General features: G+C 41.1%; 1 protein-coding gene across 4 annotated transcripts in view; it reads left to right on the top strand.

Moving 5' to 3' along the window:
* Nucleotides 1-624: 624 nt before the first annotated feature.
* Nucleotides 625-19,180, top strand: part of Nf2 (NF2, moesin-ezrin-radixin like (MERLIN) tumor suppressor) — an 86,629-nt gene continuing 68,073 nt past the window's right edge. For 3 of the 4 annotated variants that reach the window (XM_063225973.1, XM_063225974.1, XM_063225975.1), the window contains exon 1: nt 626-1,198. In XM_063225973.1, coding sequence (XP_063082043.1) covers nt 1,085-1,198 — 114 coding nt within the window. In that variant the 5' untranslated portion in view covers nt 626-1,084. Of the gene's footprint in view, nt 1,199-19,180 lie in introns of all 4 variants that reach the window. The other variant, XM_063225976.1, reaches the window with a different exon arrangement.

Genomic DNA, 19,180 nt, shown 5'->3' with positions numbered 1-19,180 from the left:
ATTCCTCAACTTATCTCACTAAAGAGGTACAATCATTATCCCCCACCCTTTGGTAATAGTATTCTAAAAAGAGTAGCAAAAGGATTGAGCAGGAAAGTGCTGGTAACCTCTCAGGCCTCCACAAGTGTTTCAGAAGTTTGAGAAAAAGTCAATGTGTATAATTATGCGCCAAATAGGAATATCTACCGAGTGTCCGACAATAACTAAGTGCCAAGCAGTGATATCTGCCGGGTGTCCAGCACGCTATTTCCTGGGGTACCGCACTCGTGTACTTTCTCGGAACTGTAATTCCCCAGATCTGGGGTCCGGGGAACAGGTTCTTCGTGGTTTCCCAGGAAAGGCGCGCGGGACTCCGTCGCCTCCACCAATCTTGCTAGAGTAGGCGTACCCTTAGGAACAAAAGCTTCAGAGTGACTAGCGCCATAGCCACTTAATGCCGAGCACCAGCCCGCGCCTCTCTGTAGTGTGGAATTTCCAATTGGTGAAGTAGCCCTAAAGAGAGCGAACGGATTAAGTCCCGCCTGTTTTACTGTTATCAGCCAATCACATGTTTGGGAAAGATCTTTCGGTTAGGTTGTGCCGTGTGTGGAGTTCTTGGAGGCCTGAGGGCGGGGCGGGGAGGCGGCCAGGAGCAGCCGGGAGGGGACAATTCCCGGGGGCGCGCGGAGCTAGGACGGTGACAGCCACCCGCGCGCGTGCGCGTCTGGCTACGGCGCAGCCGCATGACCCCGGCCGGCCGCTTAGAGGCGCCCCAAGTCTGGGTCGCCGCCGTCTAGGGTCTCCGTTCCGGGACGTCCCGGGCGTCCTAGACCCGAGTCCCGGAGCGCAGGGCCGCGCCCTCCCCGTCTGCCCCAGTTAGTTTTCCTCCGCGCCACTGTCAAGGCCTGCCCCCAACTCTCCTTTCCTGGGACAGGGTCCTCGCGGCCCATGCTGGCCGCTGGGGACCCACGCAACCCAGACCGCTCTTGGGCCGGCCAGCCGGCCACCATGGTGGTCCTGAGGCCTGTGCTGCTCTTTCAGGGGGGCTAACAGGTCCAGAGTGTAGGCCTCGGGGCGAAAGGGTCCCGGGCCTGAGCCTCACACCATGGCTGGGGCCATCGCTTCCCGCATGAGCTTCAGCTCACTCAAGAGGAAGCAGCCCAAGACGTTCACGGTGCGGATCGTCACCATGGACGCCGAGATGGAGTTCAATTGCGAGGTAACCGGTTGGCAGCCCCGACGGGCTGTGGCAAGGAGAGCCCGATGGAATTCTGGCCCGCCTGACCCAGGCGCGCAAACGGAACCCACTCGGCACCTACTCGGGCGCTCGAGCCTTGGTGACAGTCGAGGTGGAAGCTTGAGGAATTCTGTTTATACGGTACCCTGGGCATGGATAGAGACCGTTGGAACCGGAAGGGGCCATCTAGGCCCTAACTCACAAGTTACAGCTAGTTACTGCCGTTTCACGTGGGGTTCTCGGGTTTAACACTTTGGGAGGGTTGTTTTCATTCATCGGTGTTGGAAGAGACTGGAGGGTTCCTTGGTAGCGAATTTTGCTTTACAGTGTCAGGTTTAAGCTTAATTTCTAGGGAGTTTTTCGTTAGGTAATGTTATGTACCGCAAATAGTATGTCTCATTTAATGAAAAGTTTTTACTTGTTTCCATTTTCCAAAGTTTGAAGTTTTCTGCGGAGGGGAAAAAAAAAAACTGAGGAAAGAGATCTTACCTTATACAATTTTCAACATGATAATAGCTATGGTTTGTTCAGTATTTTGTGTTTAATGGTCACACATTTAATCCTTACAACAACCCAGTAGGATAGGTGCCTGTGACACTGTAGAATATGTATTTAATCTGGTCTCCTGGCATGCAATTTATATTATCCTTGGAATCTGCAAAGTGGTGTCTTTTTGTGTGCTAATGAATCGACCTCTGCAGGTGGACCTTAGGTAGGTTTTGGATGGAGGTTGATAACAAAGATCAAGATTTGATTAAAGGTTGGGATTTTTTCAGCTCTACCATTAACCTGGAGGAGAGAAGAGGGACTGACGGGTAATCTGATAAAAAATGGCCAGTGATTTAATTAATCATGCCTATGTAATGAGATTCAGTAAAAAACCCCAAAGACAAGAGTTTAAAGAGCTACCAGATAGCCAAACCTGTGAAGGTTCCTGTAGGATTGGAGCCCTAAGGGGAGGGCATGGAAATTCATTGTCTCTGCCCATTAATCCTTGCCTCATACATCTTTTCATCTGTGGCCCTTGTGATGTATCTTTTGAAATGCATATATGTAAGTGTTTCCCTTAGTTTCTGTGAGGTGCTATATGGTAAACTGAAAAATGAGGGTTGTGGGAACCCAATTTTAGTTGGTTGATCAGAAGTACAGGTAAATAAGGCTTGTGATTGGCATCAGAAATGGCGGCAGTCTTGTGGACTAAGCCCTCTACCCGTGCGATCTTTCATTACCTCTAGATAGATCATGTCAGAATTGAGTTGAATTAGCATATACCCAGATCTTTGGAGAAAAGGCTTGATTGGTTGCTTGTGGGGAGGAATCCCTACACGTTTTGTGGCTCCTGTGTTCATTTTTGCATGTATAGAAAAAAAGACCTTTTATTTTTTTCATATGTCCACAAAGTGCCTCAAAGATTTTGGTTTTTGGATCAAGATCTTAGCCAGTGTAGTACTACCTTTCAAGTAATTTGCTACTTGGAACTCAAAGTGTGGTTCATGGAACAGCAGAATTAGCAGTAATAATCTAAATCAGCAGTTGGCGAACATATTTATAGGTCTTATAGTCAATCTTTCCAGCTTTGCAGGCCATAGACAATGATGTGGAACCTTTTAGAACTTTCAATGATACAAACCGCCTGCTGCAGCACATGTCATAGGTTTGCCAACCACTGCCATAGTTATCTCCATTGGAACTACTCAGCAGTTCAACTCTGCTGTTACAGCGCAATCCTTAGACAGGATTGATTTGCCGGATGATTGTATGAGGAGATCCACTGACTCATTTTCCTGTAAAACTTGTGAAAATTATTATTATTATTTGCAATCCTGGAGATTAAACCCTAGAGTGCTAGTTAGATTCTTGGGTCTTTTTTGTTGTTGGTGGAGGTGTTTTCTTTTTTTCTTTTTGGTTGGTGTCTTTTTTTGAGACAAGGTCTTGTGTAGTTCAGGCTGGCCTTGAACTCACATGGGCTAGCCTTAGACTCATGGTGATCCTCCTGTTTCAGCTTCCTGACTGCTGGGATTATAGGTGTATTCTACAATGCACTGCAGCTCTTTATTTTTGAGATAGTTTTAAATTTCTTGGCTTGGGTTTGAATTTGTAATTCTCCCGCCTCAGCCTCTTAGGTAGTTAGGATGCCACTACAGTAACTATGAATGTATTAAAAATAAAAACAAAAACAAATGGGACATAGCACAAACCTATAATCCCAGCATTTGAAAGGCTGAGGCAGGAAGACCACTGTGAATTCAGTGCCAGCCTGGACTACATAGTATCTCAAAAAACAAATAAACAAAATGTGAAAATTTGATAAGGAGAGGTACTCTTTCCCTCCCTAATCAGCAACCCAGGCACCCTCTCCTTCACTTGCCAATCATATGGCTATTTTCTCAGGAGGGGCTGGACATTAGTGTTTCTCTTCCTACTCAGAGCTACTTGTTGCTGATACTAATTTCTGAATGATAAATGAGGTACTTTTTTTTTTCAGTCTTCACACTGAACTACATCCCAGCCCCATTTTATTTATTTATTTATTTTTAGGCAAGGTCTTGTGAGTAGCCCAGGCTGGGCTAGAATTTGTGATCTTGTTGTCTCAGTCTCTGTGTGCTGGGATTAAGGGCATGTACAACTACACCTGACTCACAGGCTCTCTTTTAAGACATAAAATATGGTTAGAGATAAGTTTCTTATCCCAAGAACCATCACCTCCCTTCTCAGTTTCTTTCTTTTTTGTGGTACTGAGGATTGAATCCAAGGCTTTTGTGCTGAACTGTATTTCCAGACCATTTATTTATTTATTTATTTATTTATTTATTTATTTATTTATTTATTTATTTATTTATTGAGACAGGTTCTCAAGTTCATGCAGTTCAGGCTGGCTTTGAACTCAATATGACTCCAGGCTGGTTTTGAACTCCCAGCTATCTTCCTTTGGCCTTCCAAATGCTGGGATTATAGATGTGAGCCACTATGCCTGAATTTTTTTTTTTTTTTAAAATTTTGAGACAGTGTCTCACTGAGTTGCTAAATTGCCCAGGTTAGACTCTAATTTGTGATCCTTCTACCTCAGCCTCCCAAAGTGCTGCAACTATAGGCATGCATTACTAGTGCTAATAAGGTACTCTTCTTCCACCCAGTCCCTACTTGTGGAAGAGGGTAAGACACACTGAAATAACTTATGCTCTTACTGCTCTCTGACAGCCACAGCAAGAGGCAAACTGAGACCTCAGGCTAGTGTGTTTGTGTGTCCCTGGGGTGCTCTGTCCTAGAGTGGAGGTGTTACAGGGATAACCTCCAAATATGCTATAAGAAAAATATTGTGTCTGCAAGCAGTTAGGTCTGACATGCCGAGTTTGTGTTGTCATGGTCCCCTTTTCTATTCCCAGAGCCCCTGGCTCAGAGTCGTGTGCCCCCCCACCCCCGCGCCCAGTACTGGGGATTGAGTCCAGAGAGCACTAAGCTACACATCCCCAAAATTTAAATTTTCATTTTGAGCCAGGGGTTTAGCTCAGTGCTGTAAGCACCTGCTTGGCAAATGTGAGGTTGTGAGTTTGATCCCTGGTACAAAAAAAAATTTTTTTTTATTTTGAGACAGTGTCTTGCTAAATTGCCCAGGTTGATTTCAAATTTGCAATCCTTCTGCCTCAGCTTCTGGAATAGCTGGATTACAGGTGTCTACCACCACTCCTAGCTGGGTCAAGAATTTTACTCAAGAAAAGAAGCAAATGATATGTCTTGGAGATGGGGCATTAGTCCCTAGTGTCGCTATAGTACATTATCTGTAATGTCTAGTTTCTGTTTGTATGATGATGCATGCTTTCAGGAGCCTGAGGCAGAAGGAGCATTGCAAGTTTGAGAACAGTCTCAGCTACAAAATGAGTTCAAGGCCAGCCTGAACTATATTTTAAAAAAGTAAAAAATCCTGTAAAGGAGCTCAGTTGTAGATTTAACTTATAGAAGGCTTAGTGTCTTGGTTACTTTTCTTTCATTGCTGAGGCAAAATACCTGATGCCCAAAATTAGGGATGGAAAGGTTTGTTTATCTTACAGTTTTTGGAGGTCTCAGTCCGTACTCAGCTGGCTCCAAGGCAGGGTGGCTGGCTGAGGGGCAACCATTCATGGCAGCCACAAACAGCAAGAGTGAACAAGGCAAAAGAGAGAAGACACACCTTCTTCCTGCCCCTACACTGTATGTTGGTTCCACCCTTGGGCTCACACCCTTACACCACCAATCCCAGTGCTAGACAATGAACCAATCACGAGTGGTAGATTCAGCTACGTCCATGATTGCATAAAGCTTGGGAGGGCCATCTGAACACAAACCATAACACTTAGTGAATGTGAAAATAGATTGATAAGAGATTATATAAGCAGATGAATAGGGCAGAAATAATAAGAAGGAGCAAAACCAGTGTCTTTACAATAGGAGTAGTAGAGGGGAAAATACTTTAAAAAATTACATCTGACACTTTCTAATTTTTTGAAAATAGTAATTCAGAAGACTCATATTCAGAAAACTCAATCAACTTCAAGTAAGGTAAATATAAAGAGGACCACAAAAAGACACTGTAGTAAAAATACCAAAAGTGAGCAACAAGAAAAAAAATCTTGAAACCATAAAGAGCAAAGCAGACTCATCACTTAGAAAGGAACCCTAATATGATTAACAGCTGACTTCTCAGTAGAAACTGGAGGCCAGAGACAGTGGGACAACATACACAAAGTTACCAGGAGTCAGGTATGATGCTATGGGCCTGGACTCCTAGCTGCTAGGGAGGTTGAGGCATGATGAATCACAGGTTTCCAGGCAGCCTAGGCAACATAAGTAATGCCTTACTCAAAACAGTAACAAAATAAAACAAAAAAGTGCTCCAACAAAAAGAATACCCCACTTTGTGGTGGAAGCCTGTTATGGATAAGATTCCTGAGGCTGAGATAGGAAGATTATAACTGGGCGACTCTGAAGCCAACCTGGACAATTTAGCAAGACCCTTTCTCAAAATAAAAAAATAAACTGAGCATGTTGGCAGGCACCTGTAATTCTGGTACTCTCAGAGGCTGTGGCAAGCTGATCACGATTTCAAACCCCGATTGCCTTGTTAATTTAACAATTTAACAAGAGCTTGTCTCAAGTAAAAGTGCTGAAGATGTAGCTCATTGTGAACACCCTGGGTTCAACCACTCTGTACTACAAAAATAAATAGATACATAAATACTATTTTAAAAATATTTTAAAAGGGCTGAGGATGTAACTCAGTGTGAAGGTTGTAGGTTGTCATTAGTACAAAGCGGGGGGAAAAAACCAATTCTGTATCTAGTGAGGCTGGCTATAGATAAAATGAGTATTTCAAAATGAAGGTGAAACAAAAACAGAGAATTTATTGCTTAGAAACCTGGTCAAAGCTGGTTGTGGTGGTATGCATGCTCATGATCTCAACATGTATGAGGCTGAGGTAGGAAAATAAGCCTGGGCTATATAGGGAGTTCATATCCAGCCTGAGCTGCATAATGAGGTCCTGTCTCTAAACAAAAATAAAAACAAAAACCAAACTTGATCAAATAAATACAAAAAGAGGGAAAGTAAGGTGTTCTGAAGGTTGAAAGTGAGTGACCTGAGACAGTTTGTGCATTTGGCACTTACAAGCCCCCCAAAAACATTGGTAAATGAATTATAAAAGACAAGGATGTGTATTTTTTCTCTTATTTAAGGAATAATATGTATCTAGTATACTGTAGGGTTTATAAGAGATGGAAATATGTGTGTAATATACTTGCCATTGATGGCACAAAAGAGGTGGATGAGAGCAAAGGTATAAGAGGCCAAGGAAATGAGTACAGATGGTAAGATAGTAACTATAGCCCTGAGTCATTGGATATGTACATCTTGTAATATGTGTAACAGTAATAACACAAAAGAGGGAAGGAGAGTGGAGCTCTGTAGGAATAACATTTCTATATATCACTGGAGCTAAATGAGTATAAATCTGAAGTTGATTCTGGTAAGTCAGGATTATATGAAAAACTCTAGAGCAAGTACTAAAAAAAATCTAAAACTATGGTGAAATAATCTTTAAAAATTTAAATTTTCATTAAATCAAGATCAAGGAGTAAAGAAGGAATAGAGGGCTGGGCATGGTGGTGCACACCTGCAATCCCAGCACTTGGGTGACTGAGGAGTTCAAGGCCATCCTGAACTGCATAGTGAAACCCTGTCTCAAAAAAAAAAAAAAAAAAAAAAAAAAAATAGAGGAACATAAAACACCATGAAACAGAAAAAGCAATATGGCAGTTGATTGATGACAAATAATTAGAGAACTCATGTAATGGACAGATTCCTAGAAAGACATAGGTTGCCAAAATTGTCTCAAGAAGAGAGACCTTCTGAATAACAGGGTATTTACTCTGACCACTTCTACTCCACATTGTACTACAGGGTGTAGCCTTTGCAGTTAGGCAAGAAAATGCAATAAAAGACACTCAAAAGAAAGAAGTAAAACTGTTTGCAGATGACATGATTTTGTATATAGACCCTGAAGAGTCCATTTAAAAAACTATTAAAACTAACGAGTTCAGCAAGGTTATAGGGTGCAAGATCAATATGTATATAAAAAAGTTGTAATTTTGGGCTGGGGATTTAGCTCAGTGGCATAAGCGCCTGCCTTGCAAGCAGGCAGTCGTGAGTTCGATCCCTGGTACCGATAAAAACGAAAAAGACCAAAAAAAAAAAAAGTTGTAATTTTGTATACTTGCAATGAACAATCTGAAAATTGAATTAAGAAAGTTCCCTTTACAGTAACTTTAGAAAGTATAAAATACTGGTAGGGTTTTATACTGGTAGTTCAGTGGTAGAGCTTTTGCGTAGCATGTGCAAGGCACAGGTTTGATCTTCAGCATTGCACTAGACTGCACCGCACAAACAATCCCAGTTCCCCCAAAACAAAACAAGTTAGAAATGAAGCTAGCAAAAGAAATGTAAATTTATTCTGTGAAAACTCTAAAATATTTTTGAAAGAAAGGAAGACTTAAATGAATAGAAAAACCATCCCCAGTCCATGGATGATATAATACCTAACATTGATAAGTTGACAGTATTCTGAAAATTGAAACATAGTCAATATAATGTGTTGATCTACTCTTTTCCATTATCCCAGCTTACATCCTTATAGAAAGTAATTGTAAAATTTGTAAAATTGTAAAGTATTGTCAATTGTAAAATTGTCAATTGTAAAATTGAAAAAGTAATTGTAAAATTCATATGAAATGCATGGGACCCAGAATACCTAGAAAGTAACCTTTTGAAACAGAACAAAGTAGGATTGATATTTCCCAGTTTCAAAACTTAATTCATTGTAATCCAAGCACTGGGGAGGCTGAAGCAGGAGGATTGCCGTGAGTTCAAGGCCAGCCTGAACTGCATAGTGAAACCCTGTTTCAAAAAGACCAAAGCCAAAAACAACCTTAATATAAAACAATCAGGGCTGGGGATTTAGCTCAGCAGCATAAGTGCCTGCCTTGCAAGCGCGTGGTCATGAGTTTGATCCCTGGTACCGGTTTAAAAAAAAAAAATTATATATATCAGTCATAACCAAAATAGTACAATACTGACATCAGGATAGACACAGAAATAAATCCGTGCATCTACACCCACAATCAGCTGGTTCTTTTTCATAGTGAGACTCATTTATCTTGTGTACAATCTGCTGAATATTTTTTGTAGCAGGTGAATCAAACCAAAAGACATTGGACATTCTGTGAAAGAGAGTAAAAATTGCAGTTCTGAAGGTCTCCGACTTTGGCTGTTTACAAAGTTCAATCCTATTTATTGTGATGCCTTTGTATTGCCTTCATCTATAGACTACCCCCGGTTTTGGAAGTCTGCCTCTATGACCATATTTCTCTTTACACCGCACTTCCCAACACTCTCTATGTGTACTGCATTCAAATCTTAGAGGTCATCATATTCATCTCTAAGTGGGTCCTTATCTAGGCAAAAGGTTGCTTATCCTCTGGAGGCATCTCCACCAACAAATATTCTATCCACATGGCCCCCAGGGCTGTAGAACTTGCTGCCTTTAGTCACGTTGAAGAGTTTCCCATTGACCCGCCAGCAGGATATGCGGGATGCAGGACCCTTCATACTGGCACGGCTGTTCCAACCTGAAATCTTGCTTCTTTAGGTGCTGCAGGGATGCCGCGGGGCTTGTTCAGCAGCCCCCACCCCAGCCTCCCACTGCTGTGGTTGCTACCACTTACTCTTGCTGCTGCTCCCCAGGTGCCTGGCTTCAGGGCCCTATCACCTGCTGCCATCAGTGCTCAACACAGGCCTTCCTAATCAGTTGATTCTTGAAAAGGGCACTAAGACAATTCAGTAGGGAAAGAATAGTCTTTTCAGTGAATGATGCTGAAAAGAACTGGTTAGCCAGTGGAAAAGGATGAATATAAACACTTATCTCACACAATACATGAAAAATTAGCTCAGCCTGCATCAAAGACCTGAATGTATGAGCTGAAACCATAAAACTCTTCAAGAAAATGTAGGAGAATGGGGCCAAGTGTAAGGCAGGAGGATTGCCACGGGTTTGGGACCAGTGTGGCCTATATAGTGAGTTCACGACCAGCCCAAACTACATAATGAGACCATCTTTAAAACAAACAAACAAAAAAACCCATATATATATATAAACAAACATATAGGTTTATCATAGGTTTTTTATAATTGTATATGATGTCAGAATTCTGAACAATAAAAAATAAACTGGAATGAGCCAGGGGTATACCTCAGTGGCACAAGCACCTGCCTGGTATGGGCAGATATGGGCCTAAGTTTGATTCCTGGTACAAACAAAAAAATAAACTGGATTTTATCAGAATTAAAAAGTTTTGCTTCAAAGGACACCATTAAATAAGAGAAAATAGTAGCAAAGCATGTATCTGGTAAGTAACATTTTATCTAAAACTTCAAAAAATTCCTATAGCTTAGTAATAATAAAAAGGAAATAATCAAATTAAAAAGTGGACAGAGGATCTGAACAGACATTTCTTTATGATGCTCACTATCATTAGTTATCAGGGAATGCAAATCAAAAACACAGAACTTAAGCACAATGAGAGCCAACCACTAGGATGGCTAGAATCAAAAAGTCATACAGAGTATGTATGGAGAAATAGCCACTTTGAAAAACACTTTGGGGGGCTGGGGATTTAGTTCAGCAGCATAAGCACCTGCCTTGCAAGCAGGCAGTCCTAAGTTTGATCCCCGGTACCGATAAAAAGGAAAAAGAGAAAACAACAACAACAACAAGAAAAAAACCCAAAAAAAACACTTTGGCAGTTCCTCAGACAATTAGATTTAGAGTTACCATATGGCTTGGAACCCCGGTCCCCAGGACTTCTGGTATATCCCTGGCCCTAGAGTTACTATGTGACCTAGCAATTATACTCAAGATTTTTTACCCCAGAGAAATTACACCATCTAAGGAGGAACTTATATGTGAATACAGTATTGATAACAGCAATATTCATATTAGCCAAAAGTGGAAACAGATGTCCATTACCTTATGCATGGATACACAAAATGTGGTATATCAGTACAATGGAATATTATTTGAAGTATCAGTATCAATACCTTCTACAATGTGGATAAACTTGAAAACATACTAAATGAAAGAAATCAGTAACAAAAAAACCACATATTGTATATCTCCATTTATATGCAAGTTTAGAATAGATATTAGAATACAGAGAGACTGTAGATTAGTGGTTGCTGAGGGATGGGAAAAGAGAGTAGGATCATAGAAATAAAAAGGGAAGGATAAGAGATTTTTTGGAGGGTGATAAGATGTTCTTAAATTGACTGCGGTAATAGTTGTGTACTTGCTAAAAGTATACTGAATGTACAATTTTAACAGGTGAATTTTAAGGTGTGTGAATTACATCTCAACAGAGTCCCCCACCCCTACCTTTTAGACGGGATCTCACTATGTAGTTCAGGCTGCTCTTAAACTTACTGTTTAGCCCAGGCTGGCCTTGAACTGACAGTGCTTCTCCTGCCTCATCCTCCCAAGTGCTGTGATCAAGCCTGTTTTTTTTTGTTTTTTTTTAAATAGGGTCTTGCTATGAGTCCATGCTGGTCTTGAACTCACTATGTAGTCCAGGCTGGCCTTGATTTGAAACAATCCTCCTGCCTCAGCCTCTCAAGTGCTGGGATTATAGGCTTTTGCTACTATGTCTGACTTTCAACAAAGCTGCTTTTAAGAAGCAACCTTAGGTGAAATGTAGGGCCTAAAAGTGTAGTTCAGTGGTAGAGCACTTATCTAGTAGGTATAAAGTCCTGAGTTCAGTCCCAAGCACAACAAAACAGAATGAAGACAAATGTAACCAGAGGACATCACTGTGTTCCAATAAAACTTTATGGGAAATTTGAATTAAAGTTTCACATGAGGACTCCCCACCTCTCTTTGGAGACAGGGTCTCATTATGAAATTCAGACTGTCCTTGAACTCCCAGTGATTTTCCTACCTCAGCCTCCTGAGTGCTAGGATTACAGGCCTGTGCCACCACGTCCTACTGAGGACACTTTTTATTAACCATTAAAAAATGTAAAAATCATTCTTAGCTCTCACACTGCCCAAGAATAGGTGACAGATTGAATGTGTCCTGTGGGCCTTGGTTCATTGACCTAAGTTTCTATTTGATGAATATTGTAAGGAGATATGAAAGGCTGGCCTGTAGGAAAAAGGAATTTTATATGACATTTCTTCAGGCATAATTTAGCCAGGAAACCTTTCTCTTTTTCTCTTTTAAAAATGGTCTCCAGATCTAAGAATGGTGGACAGTATCAGCTGGAGCAGAGTTTCTCAGTTTTGGCACAGCTGGCATTTTGGCTGAGTAATGTGTACATTAAAGAATTTTTGGCAAGATCTGTGGCCTCTTCCCACTCAACCACAGTATCACCCCACTACCTTGCCCCAGTTGGTGTGACAATTAAAAATACCTATAGTCCCAGTGCTCTGGGAGGCTGAGGCAGGAAGGTTGTAGGTTGTTTGAGCCAGCCTGGGCACCTTAGCAACTTAGTGAGACCTCTCTCAAAATTTAGAAAAAAGTCTTTAGACGTTGTCAAGTGTCCTGGTAGAGCACCCTCCCTGCTCCTCTGTCTTCTCCTCTCGTTTCTCCCACACGTGGATAACCACTGATCTGTGAAGGGAGAACAGTAGTGGCCTTAATGGAAGCCGAATAATACAGTGCAAAGTTTGGTAAACTTTAATGTGTACCAAAATGATGTGGGGATCTTGGTAAAATATTATGTGGGTTCTGATGCAGTAATCCTGTCGTGCGATGAAGAACTTGTGTATCTAACAGAACCCTCAGGTGATACTAATGCCGCTGGCCCAGGGATACTACCCTTAGGTGATACTAATGCCACTTTGAATGGCAGAACAGCAGTAAGAAGTACATGGACTTTGCTTTTGTTTACAGTGCTAGGGATCAAACCCAGGGTTTTGAATATGTTAAGTACAGGCTATTAGACAGAGCTATACCCCAGCACAAGTGCATGGGCTTTGAAATAAAACAGACCTAAACTTGATTTTCAACTACACTACTTTCTTTTTTTTTTTTTTTTTTTTTTTTTTTGGTCTTTTTTCGTTTTTATCGGTACCAGGGATCGAACTCACGACTGTCTGCTTGCAAGGCAGGCGCTTATGCCGCTGAGCTAAATTCCCAGCCCCTACACTACTTTCTTGAACATATTTAAGCCCTCAAGACCTCAGTTTCCACATGGATAAAATGGGATTAACAGTACTGGCCCTGCACAGTTGTTATTATAAGGATTTGTGAAATGCCTAGAGCCTGGCAGAATGGGACAGTTAAAACTATAATTGGCCTAAGGTAGAGGCTTGGGTCACCTTGGGTACTGCCCTCTTGTGATTTGTTGTCTTTGCATTTTTCTGAACTTCAAATTCCTGTGGAAACTCAGTATTTGTAAATGATGTTTGAATATTCTATTAAAAGTAATAGTAGTTTGATTTTTATTTATTTATTTTTCTGGAGCTAGGATCTCACTGTACAGTCCAGGTTGGCCTTGAACTCACTATTGTAGCTCATGTTAGCCCTGAACTCCTGGCAGTCTTCCTGCCTCAGGCTCCAGAGTGTTGGGATTTTAGGCATGCACCACTAAGCCCAGCAATAGTAGTTTGATTTATGATGATAGGAAATTAGAGAAGTGATTAATCTCCTGGGCTGCCCTACCTTTAGGCTGTACATTAACTGAACAAGGTGCTGATGCAAAGAAGTAGCAGATGCATTTTGAAAAAAGGAAGAGAGATGGTGCTTGGGAAATTGGTGGCTTTATTTTGGTGTCCTTTAAAAATTTTTTTTATTTTTTTAAGACAGGATCTTACTATGCAGTTCAGGCTGGCCTTGAACTCACAGCAGCCCTTTGGCCTCAGCCTTTTGAATGTTGAGATTACAGACATGCATCACCACACCCGCCTCATGGCTTTATTAAGGTCAGATGTTGGTGGCTTGCCAAGGAAGACTCAATTTCTGAACCAGGTGTAGTTAGCGTATGAGTCATGTTATTTTATGGTAATAAGTTCAGACTTTTTGCTGCAGAGATGGAGAAAAATTTCTTTCTTGTACTACTTGCTGCATTGCACAATTGGCTTGATGCTTTGGAAGATTTTTCCACTTGAAAGATTTGGTATTTGTCATCTTGAGAAAGTGGGTGCTGAATGTAATTTGCCAGGAGGTTAAACGGTTGTGTTATTTCTTATCTAGGCTGGAGTTTTACTCTAATAATTCAATCTATCACTAAGAAGAGCCAAATAGGAAAAATTTCTCAAAATTGAGTTGTGGGAGATTTGAATACATTTTATATTGGAAACAATGCCTTCTCCTGTTGGTTAACATCCTAAATGTTTTCACATACCCAGAGAGGATTATGATCAGACTGAATGCCAGAATTATAAGTCATTCCAACATGCAAGTGGGCATAACAGAAGGAACATTCACAAGGGGAAAACAGGAAGAACAGCTGTGGTATTTTCAGCACGATCTCCCTTAGACTCCCTAAATTTAGGCAAATGATCCCCTTTGAGGATATGAACTCCAGGAGGGTAGTGTGATTATTTCATTACTAAACTATACATACTAGTAAGATAATAGGACTCTCTTTGAGTACACTGAAAAACTTCTTTCTCCTCCTCTTCCTTCTCCTGGTTGTTTTTGAGGCAAGGTCTTGCTATATAGCCCAGGGTGACCTTGAACTCACTATGTAGCTCAGGCTGGCCTCAAATGCACAGAGATCCTCTTGCCTCAGCCTCCTGAGTGCTGAGATTATAGGCATGCAACACCACAACCCACTCTTTCTCTTTTCTGATGCATGGTCAGAGGTGTTATCCATTGTGCAACTGTCTGTTTTCTAAAATTTTGACAGTACTGGTAATTGAACTGAGGGCTTTGCACGTGCTAGGCAAGCGTTTTACTACTGAGCTACCCCCCACACACTTATTTTTTAAAAAATTGAGACAGAGTCCCGCTAAATTAGTAATCTTCCTGATGCACACTACTGAGTAGCTGGGGTTATAGGCATGTACAACCATACCATAAAAGCTTCTGTTCTTATTATAGAAGAAAGGCTTTCATCTCCTGTTTTACTGCTTACATCCTCTGGGTTTAAGCAGGGCTCAGAGAGCATGGTTACCACTGCTCAGGTCTTGATCATGGATGGGTGGGTGAACAGGGAGCATGTGTGGGCTTGTGAAGAGCATGAAAAAGGAAGCAGGATGTATGCTACTCAGTGCTCCTGTCTCCTGTCTGCTCTTTTATGGGAGGAAAGGCTGGGAACAGCCTGTGCCAGGTATAGTGCTTAGTGCTTTAAATGCGTGATCTTATTTGATACAACATTGATTTATTTGCTCAAAATATATTTACTGGGGAAAAAAAAAGAAAAGAAATATTTACTTGACTGGGGGTATAGCTCAGTGGTAGAGCTTTTGCCTGGCATGTGCAAGGCCCTGAGTTCCACCCTTAGTACCTCAATGAAAGAAGGGCAGAAGGAAGGCAAGGAGGGAGGGATGGAAGAAGCAAGGAAGGAAGAAAGAAAGAAAATTTAATTTACTGAGTTCTCACATTACTTTGGACATGGATACTGTAGTTGGTTTTATTTTGGGGGTGAGGGACCAGGGGAAAAAGAAGTTCTGACAGAGTAACATTAAGCATCAGCGGAGCTGGACGTGGTGGCACATACCTGTCATCCCAGAGACTCAGGAGGCCGAGACAGTAGAATTGCAAGTTTGAGCCCATCCTGCATAATTTAGCAAGACCTTGTCTCAATATAAAAAATAAAAAGACCTGGGAGTGTAGCTCTGTGATAGAGCACATGTGAGTTTGACTCCTGGTACTGCCACAAAAGAAAGAAAGAAAGAAAGAAAGAAAGAAAGAAAGAAAGAAGTCTCAATGGATAGATGGGGGTGTCCACCTTTTATTTTGCAAGAAAGAAGAGAACAGGGACCTGTAAGCAATGAGAGACTAAGTGGACACAACAGTCACATACCACATAGTGTTATTTAAGCATGTGTCATAATCATGTAAAACTTATAATGGAGCTGAAAGTTGTAGTTGCCTAGTATTTTTACTGTACCTTTTCTATGTTTAAATAAGGTTAGCAACATAAATACCAATGCATTGCAGTTGCCTACAGCATTCAGTTCAGTAAATGCATATATATAGGTTTGTAAGCAAGAGCCATAGAGCATAGGTATGTAGTAGGCTGCACCATCTAGGTTTGAGTATGTGTCCTCTCTTTTGTTCCTACAATGATGAAATCACGCAGTGACATGTTTCATGGAACATACCTTTTCCTTATGAGATGCACGACTGCAATTTGATAACAACCAGTAAGGCCTTCAGTTGCTTATTTGAACCTCACAATGAACTTTTCAAGTAAGTTGAGCAAGTCTTAGTTTGAGTTCCTTATTGGGGACCCAGAGGCAGCATAACCTAGAGGTTGTGACTATGCACTTGCGGCGGTGTGTGTGTGTGTGTGTGTGTGTGTGTGTGTGTGTGTGTGTGTCTATGTCAGAGCCCTGGAGCTGCCTCTGATGAGCTGAGCAACCTCAGATGACTTGTTTCACCTCCCACATACCTCTAGTTTCCTCATCTGTAAAATGGGGATTGTAATGATTCTTATAATGTTGCAGGGATTGAAATTGAGTTGTTATTAGTAAGCACTCAAAATAGCACCTGGCCCAAGGATACACAGGTTTGTACATACAAATACTTTAAAAGAACCCAGTCCAGAGGCTTCTTCGTTTTTTTCCCTTTAGTGGTCCCTCCTCTTACTCCTCATCTGCACTCTTTGTTCTGGGCCTGTTGTCCTGACTGCTCTTTCTTGAAAGTGTCACTGTTTCACACTGCTGCACCTGGCCTGGACTCTTTCCCACGAGTCCCCTGGCATGGGTATACTCACTTTCCTTCTGGGTTGTGCTGTATGTTTTGCTCTCTTTTGTGCTGATATCACACAGCTGCTCAGGTATGGGGCTGTGATTTGAACTCAGGACACCTATCTTTCAGCATCAACCCTTTTCCCACCATGCTGTGCCACCCAAATAGGAAGTTCAAAGTAGAAAAGGAAAGAAAACATTCTTTCTAGAGAGTGTAAGTATTTGGTAAACAGGAAAAATAAGGTAGATGTTTATATCCTCATTTTTTCCAATAAAGTGATTTTAATTCTCCTCTTAAACTTATATCTCTAATTCTTTATTTACATAAATTTATAGTCCCCTGACATGTGAGATGTTATGCCCTTTTTAAAAGACATTAATAATTTTCTTGTGTGATCACAGAAAAGCCACATCCAGAGATAACATGCATTTGCAATTTCAGTTGCATATAGTTAGCTACTATCTGATTATGCATCTATAGCAGAGAAACTCTGTCTTTTTAAATTATAAATAAATGTGTATGATTCAATTCAACTGAAAGATGATCTTCTCACTGATGTTGGGACCACTGTTGTTTGAAGCACTTGCTTGTAAAGAAAATCAATCTTTTTTTCTTACGTGTTATCATTGTACATTAAATGACAAAAACATTTACAGAAAGTTTACAAGTATGCCTGGAGTAGAACTTTCAAAGAACTTCTAACTCAGCAGCTATTTGCCAGTGACCTTGTTTTATTTATTGTACTTGGTGTAAGATACTGTCTCAAAACTATTTTGTGAATTTGCCAGGAGGCTTTTAGCAGGGTGAAAGACGTGACTAACAATTCTTGCTGCCTTACCTAGATGTCTCTTTTGTTGTTTTTTAAAATTACCTGCATGTTTTACATAAGTGAATCTTTTTCACTTGCCCATAGTTTGTTTGGAATTATTTGCCTTTGAGTCTAAAATGAAGCTTACTGTGCAAATTAAATATTTTCTCATTGCGCATTTCACATGCTTTATAGTAGGATGGTCTTGCCTGTGTTCAACCTGGTGTCTTCTCATAGCATTTGGTGTATCTAGAGATAGTAGTTAACATGTGTACTTTGAGACTCATATAAGGATGCTTTGAAAAATGTCTGCATCTGATCAGATGACATTGTTTCATTTTCTTTAACGTTTTAGAAGGTCCCTATCCCATAAGCAAGTCTTAGTTTGAGTTCCTTATAAGGGACACAGAGGCAGCATAACCTAAAGGTTGTGACTATGGGGGGTCCATTCGGTTTTGGAACAGTAGCCCAGGCTGGCCTCATGGTGATCATCCTGCCTCAGCCTCCTGAGTGCTGGGATTACAGGTGTGCACCACCACACCTGGCCTAGCAGCCCCCATTTAAGGCATTGCAACATAAAGAAAAATAATGAGAGGAAAGAAGATAAGAGATAACACACACACACACACACACACACACACACACACACATCGAACAAGGTTGTGTTACTGTTGAGAGGAGGAATCACCATGCAGTGGGGTAGGAGTGCTGTGGCTAGGGAGGTATTGGAATTGGTAGGTTCAGGCTGGATTTTGGGGACCTATAAAGGCCAGGCTAAGGAGCTTATATTTATCAGATACAGTGGGAGAACATGGAAGTTTGCTCGTAGGGATGTGATTTTTAAAGTGATCAGCACGCAGAATGATTTGAGATGTTTGGGGGTCAGGGTGCTTTGTTATTGATTGGGGGTGTCGGAACAGGAGGAAAAATCTCATGCTTGAGGCAGTATGAATTTTCTCCATTAATCACCTCCTTCATTTTCTTTGAACCTTTGTGATTGTTGCTGTTTTGAGATGGGGTCTCCATATGTAGTTCAGGTTGGCCTTGAACTCACTGTGTAGCTCAGGCTGCCCTTGAGACAGTCCTGCCTCAGCCTCCCATGTGCTGGGATTACAGGCATGTGTCACCAGGCCCTGCTCTTTGAACCTACTTCAAGTTATCCATGCCTTTTAAATTGTAAACCTCTAAACTCTAAATTTCCTAAAGAGTTTATGCCATATTCCTGTTGAAGGATCTTTTTTGTAATGTGTATATAATTTGATCTGTTTAGCTTGGTGTCCACTGTGATAGCAGGGTTTTTTCTGAGTTCTGCTGTACTTACTTAGTCTCCATTCTTTGGTCCCAACGTGTCATTTTGGCATGCCTTCTTTTTTCTTTTTGATGACATCTCTAATTACTCATGCTTGTTTTGCATTCCTGTCCAAGGACACTTTTAGTTCTTGTTTATTTTTAGTTTTGGTCCTGAAAGCAGTTGAGGTTTTAAAAACTCAGCATGGAGTTTTCTCAGAACTGCTAAACGTTAGCCTGCTAGGGATGAGGTGTCTCTGGCTTGTTACAGGATGAGGTGTTCTCTATTTCAGTTTGTGCTTTGTATAATTTAGATCGTAAATCCACATGTTTTAAGACACTTTTAGCACACATTTATGCTAAACTGCTGCTAATTTGAAAGGGAAAAGTCTTTCATCAAACCTTTAGTCATAGTGCTGAGATTCAAGT

Source organism: Cavia porcellus, unplaced genomic scaffold (genome assembly GCF_034190915.1).
Source record: "Cavia porcellus strain 051 isolate PalLab524CR breed Dunkin Hartley unplaced genomic scaffold, mCavPor4.1 scaffold_16, whole genome shotgun sequence".
In the NCBI taxonomy this organism is placed as follows: domain Eukaryota; kingdom Metazoa; phylum Chordata; class Mammalia; order Rodentia; family Caviidae; genus Cavia; species Cavia porcellus.
This window is presented reverse-complemented; position numbering and strand designations above follow the sequence as displayed.